This window comes from Eurytemora carolleeae, unplaced genomic scaffold (assembly GCF_000591075.1).
Source record: "Eurytemora carolleeae unplaced genomic scaffold, Eaff_2.0 scaffold111, whole genome shotgun sequence".
Lineage (NCBI taxonomy): Eukaryota > Metazoa > Arthropoda > Copepoda > Calanoida > Temoridae > Eurytemora > Eurytemora carolleeae.
In genome coordinates this window covers 360,954-380,252 of record NW_019396201.1, presented here as the reverse complement: position 1 = coordinate 380,252, position 19,299 = coordinate 360,954, and the positions used below count along the sequence as shown (strand labels likewise).

At 35.0% G+C, this 19,299-nt stretch overlaps 1 protein-coding gene across 3 annotated transcripts in view; it reads right to left on the bottom strand.

The window, feature by feature from the left end:
- Window positions 1–830: 830 nt before the first annotated feature.
- Window positions 831–19,299, bottom strand: part of LOC111697958 (uncharacterized) — a 62,888-nt gene continuing 44,419 nt past the window's right edge. For 2 of the 3 annotated variants that reach the window (XM_023468139.1, XM_023468138.1), the window contains exons 2-6: window positions 13,899–13,997; window positions 12,123–12,463; window positions 11,394–11,451; window positions 6,747–9,949; window positions 5,002–6,046 (exon numbers count right to left, since the gene is read on the bottom strand). In XM_023468139.1, the coding sequence (XP_023323907.1) occupies window positions 5,582–6,046; window positions 6,747–9,949; window positions 11,394–11,451; window positions 12,123–12,431 (4,035 nt within the window). In that variant the 5' untranslated portion in view covers window positions 12,432–12,463; window positions 13,899–13,997 and the 3' untranslated portion in view covers window positions 5,002–5,581. Of the gene's footprint in view, window positions 1,804–5,001; window positions 6,047–6,746; window positions 9,950–11,393; window positions 11,452–12,122; window positions 12,464–13,898; window positions 13,998–19,299 lie in introns of those variants that run through there. The other variant, XM_023468140.1, reaches the window with a different exon arrangement.

Sequence of the window (19,299 nt, the reverse complement as noted above, 5' to 3'; positions counted from 1 at the left end):
ATTACATTCTTACTTTTTTACTTCTAAAAGAAGACGACTTTAAGGAATTGTTTTTATATAGAAGACGACGGTAAATAATCAGAATTTAGCATATTCTACTATTCTACTACAACGATACAGGGTTACTGACAAAGGATATGAGACTTCAATGACAAGCTTAAACTTGGTTACCATGTTAATTTGAAGGGTTGGTTCGGTATTCCTCCATTGATTATAGTTCCTTTTAGGTATCATTGTAAACTATTTGGCAAACAAAGCAAGTATAAAGCTGTAGGAACTTTAAATATAAGAAATAAGAGCAAACTGAAGTCTCATCCTTTGTGGGTAGCTCTGTATGTGCGGGAATTTTTTCCAATCCATCCTCGTTTAAGTTGAGTTGAAAAAATTTGTCAAGAAGACGACATTCGAAATATTTAACTTTAAAATTGGTCCCAAAGTTCCTTAAGTTAAAAGAAGTGTAGATGCAATTTCATGTGACAATCTGTATCCGTATGCGTACGCTTTTATACTTCTATCTAAGAGGAAGAAATCGTTGTTGTTTTCTATCCAAAAAACGTTTTAAATTCTAAAGTTATTTTTAAAGAGAAACCACGATTGAAAATAATTTTCCAAGAGAAAAACAGGGATATCTCATTCATCGTAAGGACACCGTTGCAAATCCTACATGCCACTTTGTTGATGGAGGGTGTCATGTTGAAATTACGTCTATTGTCCCTGAAAGGGAAGCCTTCCATGAATATCAATTCATGGTGAACAAAATAAATTGGTTCGGAGTTGGTTGCTCCTTGTAAATAAAATATATGTATTTTTGATGTATTAAAAAATAATGCTTTTATATTTAACAGATATATGATAAGATATATATTTTTAGATTCAACAAAATTATTGAAAGCTGGATGTATAGGTTTAGCACACTGAGAGTTTGAATAAGAGGAGAAAGAGTCAGTAACAGTGACTCAGTGAGACCCTTAAAACTGTGAATAGAAAGAGACGAATGTAAGACTCAAAGTTATGGTTTTAAATACAGGTTAAAATATAAAGACTAAAGAGACATCGGAAGAATTAAAAAAATGTCGCCTTCTTAACTTTCTGATAATGGAATAATGGCAGATATCTAGTTTTTTAATTAAATAATTATATGAAGCTCTTAACAACATCAAATACACATTGATTTAATACATGCATGATGGAATCAATACCAGTTTATGACAATAGCTTAAAAATTGACTTGTCAAAATTGCTGTTTTTTCTTTATTTTGGTAAACGAGATAATAACTTGAGTCTAACAGTCGTCTTCCTATTCCATTTTTATAGATCCCACTGTAAAACTACAGTCATAACCAGAAAACTGTGGAATAGGCAGACGACATTATAGCATTTCTGAAGTGCATTTAAAGTTGTTTGAAGCAACTAGTTTTATATGAAAGTTCTCAAATTCTTATTAAGTAAAATGGGTCTTTTTACGTTGCACAATTGCTGTGTCTCATGTTCAATGCGCTATAAAACGTCATAACTTGAGTTTAAAAGTCGACTTCCTATTCCAGAGTTTTCTGGTTATCACTGCAGATTGACAATAACTTTTTTGCTGTTTGCTATTAATAAACTAATTGATAGAATTATATTTTCTAAAAGTTAGTCAATCCAGTAAAAAAAATTCCACAACTCTTTCTCTTCTCTTGATTTTAGTATAGGATAAATTGGTTGGGTTAGGTTGGGTTTTCCAGGTAGGGTTTTCAATACAAAGATTCCGTTAGTAGTTAGGGTAGGATTAGAGAGGGTTTTCAGGGGCGTCTTCCTCAAACTCTGAAATCAAATAAAATGAGTTTATTTTGTTAGTTTAAACCACAAAGGATGAGACTTGTACGGAATTTGTTTGATCCGTTTTCTTGCATTCAGGGTTCATTGAGGCCATGGATTATTTCTGTGCTTAATCATTTAGTTTATCTACTCAATCAAGCTTTAAATCGTCATACTTTAAAAGTTTTAGGTCGTCTTTACAGTCACATCCTTTGTGGGTAACCATGTTCGTTTATATGTTCATTTTTTGTTATTTTTAAACTGTGTATAAGTACTAAAATCAACTTTTTTTCTGATATATAAGAATAGGAAAAATATATTGAATCAACGTTTGGTTAGAACATCTTATGCAACAAAAAATATAAAAAATTGTCCTTAAATATCAAGAAATATGAATTTGACACCATAAAATGAATCCTTCGCTGTGGACATATAAAAAACAATAATTTTTAATTTTGTAAAAAAAATAATTATCCCCGAGTCATTAATAAACATGTATATTTTCCAATCAGAATGGGACTGTTGACGTTTTTTTAAATCGACCCTCCCTTTATAAATGACATGTATGATTCACAACGGTTACCTTTAATGTGTGTCTAATAAAAGTTAATGGAGTTATCTCTCTTTTTTAAATATTAATATATTGATTATTTTTAATTCCGGTTCTCTTAAAACAAGTGACTATCGGATTTACGCTGCAAAAGAGAAAGAGAGAGAAACCCCCGATATCTTCTTCGCTGTTTATGTGAAAAAGGTTTAAAGGGTACCGCTGTGAATTGTTAACTTACCACTCTAAAATTGAAAGGTCACTTGAAATTACGTCTATCGACGTAACTCGTGAATGAAACCCTTATTTCATATCAATCTACCCCTTAAAACGACCCCCAAAGCCCCCCCCCCTCCTCAAAGGACTATTACCCCTCCCCCTGGGCCTCAAATCAGCATGATAATTTTGTTGATATGCCTTGTGCCTGTATTTGCATAACGTTGTGACAAGCAGCTGTCTGAATATACTGCCTTGAAGAAAACCTATACCCTGTTGCAATGTGTAAACTGCAATGACTGTGTAGTGTGTACCATTTTACCAACATTGCAGACCCCCACAGAGGAACGTTAGTTACTTAAACGTCCCCTGGGGACAATTAAGTAAAATAAAGATCCGCTTTGCAAAGTTTTCGTTAAAAAATTCGCATCATCTCAAAAGTAGATAAAATTGTGTACAACTGCTTTTTCGGAAAATTAAAAATTTTACTTAACCGCGGGGTGCAAACAAAAAAAAACCTCGCTGCGCTCTGGATGTTTTGTAAACAAAATTGGTCCAGGGAACCCTTGGTAAAGTAAAACTACGGTACATAATATACCTTCGTCTGAAGATCTCTTACAGCCTGGTAAATGAACTTGCGGATTTATTGTGCTGAGACAATTTAGGAAGAATAGATGGATCTTACTATATATGTTAAGGGTACAGTTTGGAATCAGACATGTCATTTTTCAATTGTTGCTGCCGGGACTCATGAAATTACATTTAGAGTCCATCACAACAATATGTTTTACCTTTCTGTGCTATGCTCTCAGTGCAGATAAACCTTTGTACTATGCTCTCAGTGCAGATAAACCTTTGTTTTCAAATTATGTTCTTGAACTTGCCTTTGTTCTAAAACGAGGATGTTTTTTCTAAAGAACATATTTAAATGGAAAATTTTTAAAAATTACGCAAATTAAAACTTGAAAAGATAAGCTTTAATATGGTGATTGGAAACCACCAGGATTAGGATTAGGAAATCAAGGTTTAGGATTAGAAAATCAAGGTTTAGGATTAGAAACCTGAACCAAGGTTTAGAATAAGAAACTAAACTTTAGGATAAGGAACTAAACTTTAAGACTAGGAACCAAGGTTCAGGATAAAGAACCAAGGTTTAGGATTAGGAACCAAGGTTTAGGATAAGGAACCAAGGTTTAGGATAAGGAACCAAGGTTTAGAATAAGGAACAAAGGTTTGAGATAAGGAACCAAGATTTAAAATAAGGAACCAAGGTTTGAATAAAGAACCTAGGTTTAGGATAAGGAACCAAGGTTTAGGATAAGGAACTAAAGTTTAGAATAAGGAATCAAGGTTTAGTATAGGGAATCAAGGTTTACAATAAGGAACAAAGGTTTAGAATAAGGAACCAAGTTTTAGGATAAGGAACCAAGGTTTAGGATAAGGAACCAAGATCTATAATAAGGAACCAAGGTTTAGAATAAGGAACTAAGATTTAGAATAAGGAACCAAGGTTTAGGATGAGAAACTAAGGTTTAGGATAAGGAACCAAGGTTTAGGATAAGAAACTGGGGTAAGGATAAGGAACCAAGGTTTAGAATAAGGAACCAAGGTTTAGGATAAGGAACCAAGGTTTAGGATAAGGAACCAAGGTTTAAAATAAGGAACCAAGGTTTAGGATAAGGAACCAAGATTTAGGATAAGGAACCAATGTTTAGGATAAGGAACCAAGGTTTAGGACAAAGAACCAAGGTTTAGGATAAGGAACCAAGGTTTAGGATAAGGAACCAAGGTTTAGGACAAAGAACCAAGGTTGAACAATTACAAAATTCAGATCAAGAACCCAGTGCAAAACCTTCCCACCAATAAGGATGAACCTTTCAAAATCAAACATAAACATGCCAACTTTTTCTTCCAAAAATAAACAAAAAGAATTTTAAAACTTTCATCCTTTTATGGTGTATGTACATTATCCATTTAATGCCTGTGCAGGTTTATGACGCAGAATCATATTATATAAATATATCTTTATTTAAATAATATATATACATAAAATCTGTTTTTCCAGTCTTTCAATACATCATACTATGATAATCTTAATTAGAGAAATCGAATTTTGCAATAGATGGGACGGGTTTGTTGAGAAATTTGGGGGAGGGGAATTGAAAAGAAGGGGAACTGGAATATAGCAAGTATGGGGGGGCAGGGGGGGGGGTCGAAAGGGATAATTGATGAAAAAAATGTTAAAGAAGATACCCAATTTTTTGTCTGTGCAATAAGGTTTGTGGCCTTTGCAAATACCTCCCACCATGCTGTGCTTCATCGTAATATTTTTTTTAATTTCCTGAAAGTTTAGAAAAATAATTCTGCATTCTGTTGCAATTTTAGGAAATAAAAATCAATGAGAGGTAGGCTGAGGCCGAATTTAAAGAATTTTAGCCGCAACCTAAATTTGAGACGCGGCTCAAATACGGTTGTTTCCACTCAAAATTGTATTCAATGTTTCAATATTTAAGCCGGCTCTCAATAAAAATTGGCGGATTTGGGACGCGGCTCAAATTCATTAAATTCGGACTCTGGACACACTGGACAGGATAACAAAACTGTTTAATTCACATGAAAATCTTACTTTACTTATTTATTTAAAGGGACTGTACACGGAATTTCAAGGGATTCTAAACTTAAAGAGCGACATGTCCGATCAAGAACGGTTCCCTGAACAGCTTTTCCAGATTAATGATGGATGATATATCCATGATTTCTCTCTAAAAAATTGGTTCTTTTCAATTGTGACTTCTCTATAAAAGTTACTTCCGGATTTCTTGCTACATAAGCAATGCAGTAAATTGTTGGAAATAAACACTTCTCATACTAGAAAAACAACAATAAACCATAACTTTTTAGCTTGAAAAATAAGGATATCTCATTCATTGGGTATTGTTGTGAATCGGACATGGCCCTCTTTAAGGGGAGGGTCTCTAGGAATTACAACCAATCTCCCTTTACAGTACACATGTAAGATGTTCATGTGAGTACAAGACAAAGCATGCAAATTATGAGTACAGCATAAGAGAGCGCCTGAAGTAGGTCAACTCCAAGTATATTGTGCAGGGTAGCTAGGGTATAGACAAGGATAAGGGTGGCTGGATGGGTCAGCAGACCAAACTCTTCACCTGCCACGGCCTTCTCATCTAGTCCTAGAGCCTCCGCTGCTCGGTGGACTAGACTCTCCTTCCGCCCCTTCTCCGCCCGTCCCTCGGTCTCTGACCTCTCCCAAGAGAGTTTTTCCGCCCAACCCTCTCCTTCCGGTGCTAGCAAGAGTTCTCCGTTTGATCTCGTCTCGGGAATGAGAACAGTTTGAACTATTAGACAAGAACCATTATTATTGCCATCTTTTTTATCTTCCCCAGGGGAAAAATGGCCTTTGCGGGGTTCCTCAAGGTTGTGTCCTGGGTCTGCATATATTACAGGCTGTGGTTCACCGGGCTCCTGGATTAGAGAATGATTGGATGCTAGGAGGTGTGTTTATGATACCATACTCTGCCAAATTTTAATAAATTGAATTCGACATCGTGATTTTAACTCAGATGAAATCAGAATCGACAGTAGANATCCCTCTTGCTTTTTTCAGTTTCCAAATATTTTTGGGGTCTGGCCAGAAAATTACAAAAAGAGGGATAGATTAATCTTATCCCAGACTTAACCCCAAAACGTAATTCATTATTTGTATCCCGAACCCACCCTAGATCCCCATACAGAAATCTTCCAATTTTTCAGTTCAACAATAAATCACTTTCCCGCCATTTATAATGCCGGCGATTAATAGAGGATCAAACGAATGGATTTGGCCTGAAATTCATCACAAATATAGATTCATTAATCATTTTAATTCACACCACGAGAAACTAAAAAAGCAATATTAATATGTAAAAAATCACATTTTTTACTGCAATAATCTAAAAAAAACTTAATGTTTAAACATCGTTTATGATAGTGAAAAGTGCTAAAAATCCCAAGTTATCAGATGGCCTAAAACTAAAGTTTAAGATCTATCATTAAGATTTGAACCTGCCCTGATTTCTCAATGATAAGAATTGACCCAGAAACTATTGGGAAACAAGGAAAACAAACCATTAGTTAATGTATTCGTCACGACACAAAACAATCCTAGAGTTGAATCATTCCATTCCTGTGTGCAAGCCTTGTTTTCAACTGCATCAGAGATTTGAACAGTAGATTCCTCTTCAGTTTCAAGGTTGGTATTTGATTGGTCCGTAGGTTTGCTTGACGTTGTAAAACTAGGATTGACTGAATTAGAGTCCTGGGGCAAGGAAACTAAACTCATCACTCCGTCAAACATTTCTCCTTCTTCTGCACAGACTAGGGGTTTATTTTCTTCTCCAGGTCTTTCTAAATACTGGGATATTTCTCTTATCTTATCTTGGAGGAAAGTTTGGTTCCCCAGATGAGATTTCACTTGTTGTGAGTAAAAGCTCTCATCCTCATTTTTCATATTTACGCTTTCATTCTCCACTTCTTCATTCATAATTACTCCTTCATCTATTTCAACTTTTTTGTCAATCTCAATCTCTGCCTTTTCAGATTCAGATTCAGATTCAGATTCAGAACCTAATCCATATCTGAGGATTTCAAAGACTGTTCGCCCAACAGAGGCGGATCTTCTATTCTCCTTCTTATTCTTCTTCTTCTTTTCCGCCTCTGCTTCTTCTTTCTCTTTATTCATCTTCTCAAGACTGTATCTCATGCAGTTGTAGGATTCAATATCATCTATATCTTGATATGAAAAGAGATTATTCATCTCAGCAGAAGGTTTACTACTCTGCTTCCGTATTATCTCTGTCATGCCTTCAGATAAAGATCGCATCACTTTGGTATGTCTATTGGGATTTGGATAAAAGTCGGGATGGGAAGATTTTGATTCTTGCTTGAATGGCCAGACCCGTCGTGGTAGAATTATACCATGCGGATCTTTTACAATGCCCAAATGATCCGGATCAGATGGATTATCATCCTTCCGGAGTTGACGGAATGCCAGGTCGTCCTTAACCAAGTCAGGATTTTTCATAGGGTGAAATGTACTGCGGTATTTCTCCTGTGGCACAGCGTGCAGATAGTCAGATATTGCCCCTCCTGTGATAGGTCCCACCGGGATACCAAACTTTGGTTGGGGATCCCGAATATTTCCGGCGTTAACATCTCTAGAGTTTCTGAAGGTGACATCATCAACAATTATGTTAGGTTCATCTTCATCCACAGGTTCTTCTGCTCCAGGCAGTTTATCCTTCTGTTCCAAGGGGGATAGGAGAAGATAACTCTGATCTGACAATACTATACTATTTGCCATAGTTGTCGGAATCTTGTTGGCACTTGCTTTCATCCTGAATGCCATATCATCCAGAGTTTTGTCAGAGACACCGGCTCTTCGATTCCCTGGTGTCCTGGGTCTTGAAGGTGTGGAGTTGAGTTGTTCAAATGAACTGGAAGTGTTCCAGTTCATAATATTGTCTATATCTGAGAACCCAAGCTCTACAGATGAATCATGTGAGGTTGTATCTCCGGTCTCCATTCGTCCTCTCCAGATGAGCTCCTGATGAAGGGTTGGTAGATCTCGTCTCTCCGCCCGGTCCAATAAATCCTCGTCCGCATCTATCTTCTTACAAACAGATTCAAGTTCTGAAATTGCTTCGCGGAAATGAGATCTTCGTTTCCTGGTACTGAAACCGGGAAGAGATTCTTCATTAGAACCAGATAAAGGTGAAACTAGGGTTTCTGGAACCAGAGGTAGCGGGGTTAATAATAGGCTTCTGCTAGTTTTAGGTTCAGAGCAACCTGAGTCTTTTGAACTTACCGAGGTTGGACTAGACTTTCCAGACTTCTCAAATGAACTGACCGATTGACTATCACAGTTTGGGATGGGAGTTGATATATTTGATACTATGGCACTGTCTCTATTTGGAGTTTTTACATTTCGTTCCGACATATTATCCGTCAACGAGTCGGGGGGCGAACTCAACCTTTGCTGATGAGGTGCCCAGAATTCAGTAGCGGAGAGATAATCAGATACACTGTCATCAATATTCACCACAGGAGTAGACGAGTACAGAAGGATAGGCTTCCTGCTCCGTGGTTCAGGATCAATAAACAGGGGAGAAGCAGGAGAGGAGGAGGTGGTTGGGATGGATACTGCTCCTCTTTTAGGAGCAACAGATTTTTGACTAGATTCTCTGAGAGGAGGAGTTCCAGTGTCCCAGAGATACTGATCAGAGAGGGATAATCTGTTTCTCTGTGGTACTCGGGGTGGGATGGGAAGTTGGTTAATGGGTGCAGGAAGGGTTTTAGGATCACGGAGGGATGGTTGGCAGTTTTCTCCAGGTACTCGTATTGTCTCAAATGAGTATGAACATGGTCTTGCAAGCTGTGGATCAAGGTGAGGTCTTCTCCTCATATCCCTAGGAGGGGGAGCCGGAGGAGAGATGAGATTTGAACGTTGAGTATTGTGATTTTGTGATGGATAGTTAGAAGACAGTACTCCAGGGCCAAGGCTGACAGTGTGGGCGGTGTGAATATATGGAGAATGGGTGGGGACACTCCTAAATTTTAGTTTATCAGAACCATCCTTAGAGTAGTCTTCAGTAGACTCATTTAAAACTGAACCTTCATCTCGCCTCCGTCTCTGTCTCCCACTATCAGATCTTGCAGATCTGGATCTCCGAGCTAAAGATGATCCCTGACTACTGCTCCGAGATGATCGAGCAGAGGCACGAGATTCAGAAGAACTACGAGTTTTGTTGTAATGCGGGACGAATTTTTGAGTTGTGGACCCGGTTTCATTCTCACTACTGGACTCTACATTCCGGTCCAGGTCCCTTAGGGCCAGGTCCAAAGAACTAGTAAGATCTGAGTCCACTCCACTGGACCGACTTGACAAACATTCAGCAGGTCTGCTCCAGTTGGAGATTTGTTGATCATAATAGGATCCAATCTTGACATACCCAAAGCTGGGATGAAAGTAGTACCCGGAGTAGGGTTTAGGATCGGAGTCAGGATACTGGGAGTCGGGTTTAAGATGGGGGAAAATTCCGGGATGAGAATCAACAAATCTTCCCCCACTTGAGTTTGACCTTTTTGGAGGGAGGGGAGGGGGAATGTCACTCACTATGTTCCCTGTTAATGATCCGCTGTTGTTTGTCACTTTCCCCCCTGTTTTCCCCCCTCTCCCTCTCAACCCGGAGAAAGATTCACTTGCCAGATAAAGATCACTCTCTGAGCCGCTATTTTTAGAAGATTTTCGTCGGAAAAATCCGCTAAGGCTCCATCTTCCGCCTTTTTCTCGTCCATTCCGTGCATTCTCAATATGTCGGATAGGAGAACCTGGGATATTTTCAGTTTATTGTATAACAATATTAAACTAAATATGTTTTAAATAGAATTTGTATAATGGCCGGCTTGAATTCAAGGTTTGAAATCTATAGATTGCAATAATTTCTTTGTGCAGTGGTCCCCATACAACTGTGAAATTAAAAAGACGACCGTTAGATTCAAGTTTTGTTTTTAAATAGTCCGATGAACGTAAAACCACAACAATTGTACACTTGCACTGTACACGAACCCATTTCGCTTGATTTTCAACCTAGCGGTAAAATTGTGAAGTGAATAAATATACTGGTAAAAAGCAAAGTCCTTTAAAAACTTTAAAAATTTATTTTTCTAAACAATTTGTTATTCTATTTTCCATGGATGTATGAAAATGGTAAATATATCTATTATTATTTCCATCAAATATAAAATAATATTATTTTAAATGTTTTATTAGTCTCACCACTGTGAAATTAAAACTTTTGGCATGAAAGCTTCGGCGGCTAAAACTTAAAACAAAAATTTATAAAAGCCGTTTTATCTCTCGGCATTGTTAAGGTTTAAGTAATGAAGGGGATATAGGAGGGTATATAAATGATGGTTTCAACATGAAACAATTTAAACTAGAATCTATAAATTCAACGGAAAATCATTAGATATTGAAATTTTTAAAATATTTGAGAATTTTATAAAATGGCCGCGGTTTCATCATTCACATCATATCTTCAAATATTTTTATCCTTCAACTCAAGAAAATGTAATACAGGGGTCACCAGAAAATATAATACTGGGGTCACCAGAAAATATAATACAGGGGTCACCAGAAAATGTAATACAGGGGTCACCAGAAAACAGTGGAATATGATTGTCGTCTTCTTTCCTTTTCATTTTGAAATTTCTCAACTTTTTTTGCATTTTGTAAGTGTAATCTATATTTACAAAGTAGTCTCTGCTTTTTTGTTTCCATGTCCGATCATAACTCATGAATTCCTTCACCAATTTGCCTCAAATTCTAATATCGAAATTCTGAGTTTGGGTTCCAAATCCTAAGTTGAGTTGGTCGACTTAAAAAGTAAAGTTTAGAATTTATGGCAAAGCTGGGTTCCCAAGTTAGTTACTGCACACTTAGAATGTTCATTTTTATAACAATATTAAAAAATTTTAAGCGACATCTCAAAAAAGAGGAAAACACTGTATTAAAAGATTGTTAAATTGTTTATTTAAAGGTTATATTGTGCAAAGAAAGGCTCCAATACTTATTAATTTTAAGCGACATCTCAAAAAAGAGGAAAACACTGTATTAAAATATTGTTAAATTGTTTATTTAAAGGTTATAATGTGCAAAGAAAGGCTCCAATACTTATTAATGCAACGTTTAACTCTATTTTAACTATTAGCTGCGTTAACTGTGTTAACTATTTATGTTATCTGCGATTAAATATTAGAATAAACTGTATTCCTATTGTTAGCTGTGGGCTTTCTGTCTGTAGAGTGGGCGAATGTGATAACCCCGAGTCCTGTAGGGTTAAACCTTTACTCATTCATTCATTCATGTATCCCATGTACAACTATCCATCTATTCCTCTGTGCATAAATAGTTGTAAAATTTATGTCTTCTTTAACACCAAGATTATGCTAATTATTCTAATTCATGGTAATCTTCTAAACATGGTTAGAATCCTTAATCCTGGTTGTTAATCTACCAGCTATACTATACTTTATGCACTTTATATATAAGGGGACCCAGAAAGGATGAGACTTCAGAGACGATTGTGCGGAATTTGTGTAGTCCGTTTTCTTGTATTCAGGGTTCCTTGTAGGCCAAAACTGGCAAAATTCTGTGATTGACTATTCAGTAAACCATCAAAATACTCTATTGAATACAAAAACTAAAAATCAAGCTTTAAATCGTCATATTTTTAGAGTTTTATGACAGTCCCTTCCTTTTTAAGCTTTCCATCTATATATATATATATATATATATATCTACTTTTTAACATTTATTCCTTGATTTCTTTATATATATACATTAATCATCTTATTAAAAACTTTATTTTCACATTTAATCCTTAACTTGTTAAATCCTTATAGTTTAATCCATACTTAGTCCTAAAGTTTTTAACTTAATCCGAAGGGTCCTTATTTAATCCGTTTAGACAAGGTGTCAGTGTATTAGAGTAAAGGTTCCCTGAGATATATTGTGTAGGTCAGCTGAGTCTCTGACCACCGGTCCACGACCACCATGTCCATAGTCCACTGGGTCCCTAATCACATGTCCATGAACTCCAGGTCCATATTCAAGGCTGGAGGTCCAACTCTGGTCCTGCCTTCCCGGTCCCTGAGGCCCATAATGACCGTAATTGACCTTATGACTGGTTGGTTGTACATGATGACCGTCATGATATTGATGATGACCCTCTTGTTGTTGATGGTAGCCTGGATGACCGTTAAGTTGCTGTTGATGACCGGAAGGTCGTTTTCGTCGGTTCTGTTGCATAACGGCAAAAGCTCAATCTGTCTTCAAAACTCCTAAAAATAGAATAAAAATATTTTAAAGGGACTGTACGTGTAATCTCCAGTATCCCTATATACAAAGATGGCACTACCCGATTCACAACGATACCCCTAAAACCTGGATCTGATCAAAAATGTGGAAGATATTGTCGTTCTTTTAGGTTTTAAAGTATTCAATTCTGATAATTCTTGTAGGTTTTCCTGCAGTAAAATTGCACTTTTATAGAAAATCTACAATTAAAAATAATCAGATTGAAAAATTTTAAACGTTGCTGTCTGATTCAAATGTGATCAGACAAAGCTTTTAAGGGTACCGTTGTAAATCAGGCATTGCCATTTATGCATGGAGGGTCACTTAAACATTACGCGCACAGTCCCTTTAATAAGATCTATTTTAAAATATTGTCGCGTAAGAATGAATGAGGATTGTAAAAGTGTTTAAAACTCATCACTCATTAGTTTAACATTCAACACATTCCACACATATCACAATAATTCTGCATTCCTTTTTCTTCCCTTTCCGGATTCATTTAGTTAATCTTTCCCACGCCCCTATCCTTATCCATATCCTTATCCATATCCTTATCCATATACTTATCCATATCCTTATTCATATCCTTATCCATATCCTTATCCATATCCTTATCTATATCCTTATCCATATCCTTATGGCATACCTTTATCTATATCCTTATGGCATATCTATATCCTTATCCATATCCTTATGGCATATCTTTTTCCATATCCTTATGGCATATCCATATCCATATTCTTATGGCATATCCTTATCCATATCCTTATTCATATCCTTATCCATATCTTTATCTATATCCTTATCAATATCCTTATCCTTATCCTTATCCATATTATTATCCATATCCATATCCATATACTTATCCATATCCTTATCCATATCCTTATCCATATCCTTATCCATATCCATATCCATATCCTTATCCATATCCTTTTCCATATATCATTGTCCATAACTTTCTCCATAATCTTATCTATATCCTTATCCATATCCTTATCTATATTCTTATCCTTGTTTTTCCCTTTTCATTACTTTCCTAAATCAATTTTTCCCATTCTTAATGTCTCTTCCTTTCCTCCCCCCCCCCATATCTTTAGTTTACAACTAATGAGTTTCCTGCATGTTTTATCCGTTTTTAAACATAGAAGGTTTCTATGGGCTTTAATTCTCTAGATGCTTGTTTTTGTGAAATCAAATAAAATGTTTATTTTGAAAATTTATATAAGCCTGAACGAAACCAAAATTTGTTCATAGTTAGATTTAGGAGCAGATTATGTTACAATTCTTACATTTTTTAAAAAGTCTCCTGAAAGTTTTAAAACCCTAAGTTTAAGCCATAAACTAAGTGTTCGCTCAAAAATATAAATTTGACAAATAGACAAATCGACGAAACATTTCTACTGTACAGCAACCTACCTAGAGACTCCATCCATCCCAGGACGGGTTGGGATCTCCCACTCTTCTCCAACCTTATTCAGAATAGGAGATATCCATCCTCAGTGCTCTTGTACACACCTGGAGAATTGGAGGAATATTAGAAAAGAGACATGAATAGACAAGAGTAGACAAGAATAAACAAACATATACTAAAATAGACAAGAATAGACAAGAATAGACAAGAATAGACAAGAATAGACAAGAATAGACAAGAATAGACAAGAATAGACAAGAATAGACAAGAATAGACTAAAATAGACAAGAATAGACAAGAATATACAAGACTAGACAAAGATAGACAAGAGTATACTGATACAAAAATAGACAACAGACTAGAAAAAAAGACTAGTATATGTTGGTAAGTTAACAGATGTATATGTTTATGAATACAAGATATTGTATGAATAGATAGATATATTGGTGATTGCAGATAAATTACACGATAGCCCGATATACAAACATCATGAAATATTGAAATATCAGATCTTAAACTTTTACCATGTGTATTGTTTATTGTGTGAATTGTTTAATATGTACTGTGTACTATGTACGTTCTTTTGTGTAAACGCAGTGTACTTTGTACTATGTACTGTGAGCTATTTCAAATTTTTCTTCTCACTTTTCAATAGATATTGCAGTAAATATATTTTTGCCCGAGTTAAGTGTGTTGTGCAATTAACTTTGCAGACATCTCCATTAGTGATATCATTAAATCTTTAAATAATTGATTCTCAGGAAGATTTAGGACCCATGAATAATGACGACCTGTCATCTGTCGAGTCACTCATTAGTTGCAAAGATATTAAAACTTTTTTAACTTTAATATTTGTATTAGCTTAAATATAGACGGTTTGGCTTTTCAGGTTCTCCCGTTGTTGACAGAATTTGTTTCTCTTATTTTTCGTTCTTCATTTTTATTTTTTTGGCAAACAAACGAGTTTAAGACGAATCCCTTCATTTATACCCCCTCTGTTTAAATCCATGAAAGGAAAGGATGAAAGGAAAGATGAAAGGATGAAAGGAAAGGATGGCAAGAAGAGATGAAAGGAAAGGATGAAAGGAATGATGAAAGGAAAGGATGAAAGGAAAGGATGAAAGGAAAGATGAAAAGAAAGGGTGCAAAGAAAGAAGAATGAATGAATGAATTTACAATTGACGCTTAGTTTAACACTTAACCTTGGTTCATACGCATCACTGATCATCTGTCTATCTATCCATCTAACCATCTATATATCTATCTATCTATCTATCTATCTTACTGACCAAGCACACTCTTTACTAGTGAATTCTCACTGCGTGTGACAAAATATGAACAAAAAGCTTTAGAATTATAAAGTCTACAATTCAATTTTATTAAGATCTTGACAAATTTCACGTAAACAAAATAATTTTAATAAATTTAAAAAGCATATTAACCCCTGTTTTATTGTTAAATAATAAAGAGACGGGACAGTTATTAAATAATTATCACCATTTATTATATTTCTTTGCAATTGTCANAAAATTGGATTTTCATTAAATTTAAAAATCCACGACATTTTTTTATAATATCGCAAACTTTTTTTTTACAATTTATACGAAGAGAAAATGTTCACAATTGAAATCGAAGATGGGCGCTAAGCGCCCTGAATGTTTAGTTTTATAAAATTACAGTTTTTATTTATAAACTTATGAGCTTAAAATCTGTTATAATCTTAGGCCATTTTTTGTGTGAACAGAGCTGAAAACTTTAGAATGGTGGATATCATAAAAGGGCTAATGTCATAAATTTCGAGATTAAATATTGCAGTAACTCTGCATGATTTTAAACTTCAGATTAATTATTCGACGGGATATCTGGATATTTCATTCTAAAGTTTTCAGCTCAGAGCTGAAAACTTTAGAATGGGATATCCTTAATCCGGATCTGTTGACTTATCTTGAGATTAAATTCATGAGGAAAACAAGCCATATTTAATCTGGAGATTAAGAAAAAGAGTGGATTAAGCATTAATCCCGATATCCACCATTCTAAAGTTTTCAGCTCTGATCAATGAAAGCGCTTATGTGTACTGTTGTGAATCGGGCATTGCCATCTTTGCATGGAGGGTCACTTGAAATTATGCTTACCGACCCTTTAAGTGTTTCTAGGCGAGTATTTGTTTTAAAAAGAAGTAAATATGTGAGGTTGAAAATAGTTTGTTTATTTAGGAGAATGTCCAGGGAAGATACAATTAAAAATGTTTCTTGTCTACACAGCATGTCTTGTAAATAGGACACCGTCGAGCAAAGAAGAGGGGGGAGGGGGGGGGGGGTGTTTATTTTTCTGGCAAAAATTCTAAAATTAAGGCCACTTGTAGTCTTTATTTTATCTAATCTTATTTTTTATTCACATTTTTACATGTTACTTTCATAATCATTATCATTATTATTATGACAATATCATTATAATTTTTTTGCAGTACAGACAAAATAAACATCTTAATTATTACGAATAGAATTTATGAGTATGTATCTCTTCTTTTGCTATTAGACTAATTGGACAATCTTAATAAGTTCTACTTAAAAGTTCTAAACAAAGTCCTGATTGACTTTTTCAATGTTTCATCTATTGTTTATGTAATTTGATACAAATAGTTCATATGTGTAGAATAGATATTGTTACACATGTATCCTTCAATTTATATCACCTTCAAACTAAAACGCTGTAATCCGGTATCATTTTCACAATATATACCCCCCCTCTCCCTCCCCCAGCTTTAGTTATACAGTGAGAACCAGAAAACTACGGAATAGGAAGACGACATTAAAGCAATCCACAAGTGTATTTCATGATGTTACAAAGCATAAAGTTTTACTAGATAGATAGATAGATAGATATATATTTCGGCTAACATTATAAAAAATACATTTTACATTTTATAATTTTTTACTAAACAATTATTAGCCAGGGCTACAGCCTAACCATTTCTGGTTGTTTTGATTGATAGTAACTTATTAAATCACTTATTAAGTTAAATGGGTCTGTCTCATGTTCATTGACTATTGAAAGTCATAACTTGAGTCTAAAATTCTAAAATGTATCGAAGGCCCAATTTTCAGATTTATTAAAGGTGGGGTGGGGTTGGGGTAATATTGGATTTTTGGTGGATTTGAAGCTGCTTTTTCAGGGTCTCTGTCTTCGTACTTTTATACATTAATGTTTAGGTTTACTCTGTCCTTGCTAACGACCTTTCGATAGAGGTGATTAGAGAATTGGAAATATATGTTTAATCATCTTTAATTATATGTCATTAGTTTTCAAGCTTTATCTATAATTATTAAAAATATTTTACTAATTAATCACTTCACACATGGCTTTAATTATCTTTCAAAATAAAATGCTCCAACCAAAAAAGCTTTGAAAACCCGTTATATATAAATCCCTATCTATTTATTAAATAATTTCTATCAATAAAGATAATAAAAACTATTTAAAATAAAGATTATACACCAACAACATATCTAAATGTCTGTATCGTTTCAGACAATTTGTAGAGGTTGTTCGTGAAAAGAGGGAGGGGGATGCACAACAAGGTGGAGTAGGTGGTGTCCTCATTTCTCCATTATTTCAGGTCATAAATAGGGACAAATGGTGGTTTTGGCAAAAAAAGTTTTATTCTATAATTTCATTATATGAAAAGAAATAGGTAATGGCGCAGCTCCTTACAAATTAAATTTCACTTAATGAGGAAATCTCCTGACCAACCCTTGCAAAATATTCCCATTTGCGCCTGTTTGGGGGAGGGGAGGTTGTTGTTGACCAGTCTACTGAGTTAATATCATAGATAAATCCCAACCGGAAACGATGATTTAATAACAAGCTTGTTTTAACATAATCAAACAATACCTTCATTAAATAATAGAATCAAGGATTTAGTTAAGGGGAAAAGTTAAACGAAGCCAGCATGAAACTGGTTGTTAAACAAACAATCTGTAAATAATCTTAAAAATAAACAAATAGATATAAATAAATATATTTTAGGATTATTAACCAACAGTTGTAATAAAACTTAGACCTTCCCCTTCTCCTCTTCATTTATTGATGTGTGCAGAGAGTTTAAAAAAACATGAAAGATCAGCGATTTTTGTTAATTAAGAGGATATAAAAATATATCGAAATTAATTTTTAAGCCCTGATTTTTCTGTACTGTATTGCACTATACTGTTTCTGTGCCGAACTCACTGTACTGTATTTACCGTACTGCACTTAACTTTACTGTACTTAACTGTACTAAACTCTACTGTGTGCTGCACTGTACTGTGCTGTTATGTACTGTACTCCTCTTTTCGAACTCATTGTACTGTATTGTACTCCTCTTTTCGAACTCACTGTACTGCATTGTACTCCTCTGTTCAAATTCACGTGTACTGTATGTACTCTTTTATCATTTCCTAGATCTCAAGAACTAGAATAACTCGTAAAAATCGATTTATCTGCATTTTTGCAACAGAACTCAAATCGTTTTATTTTAATCAGATTAAAATAATTGTCAACATAAACTATTTATTCTAAATATCTGATTAAACAGATTGTAAATGTATCCAATTTGTTTGGGACATTTAACACTTACAAAAAATTTAAGAAAAAGTGTGGCATACTTTTAGTAAAAGTAAAATCAACCTATATGAAGCATAAAGTCTGACCGCGTCAACCTTGTTGCACCGGTTAGTCCTGTCCATAGAGCTAGATACAGTACAAACTGGGACCGGAAAGGTTGACTTGGCTCGGAAATTCAAATGTACTGCGGCTGCCCGTGTTGAATCCTTCATCTGGTAAAAAATGTGGACAATATTGTTGTTTTCCTAGGATTTAAAGGGTTTAATTCTCATACTTTCCTGCGGTAGAAATGCGCAAGTCACTTTGTAGAAAACCAGCAATTGAAATTAATTAGTTTTTCATATTATAACCATGGATATCTAATGAATACCTGAGCTGAAAACTTTAGAATGGGATATCCTTAATCCCGATCTGTTGACTTATCTGGGGATTAAATTCATGAGGAAAACAAGCCATATTTAATCTGGAGATTAAGAAAAAGAGTGGATTAAGCATTAATCCCGATATCCACCATTCTAAAGTTTTCAGCTCTGATCAATGAAAGCGCTTATGTGTACTGTTGTGAATCGGGCATTGCCATCTTTGCATGGAGGGTCACTTGAAATTATGCTTACCGACCCTTTAAGTGTTTCTAGGCGAGTATTTGTTTTAAAAAGAAGTAAATATGTGAGGTTGAAAATAGTTTGTTTATTTAGGAGAATGTCCAGGGAAGATACAATTAAAAATGTTTCTTGTCTACACAGCATGTCTTGTAAATAGGACACCGTCGAGCAAAGAAGAGGGGGGAGGGGGGGGGGGGGG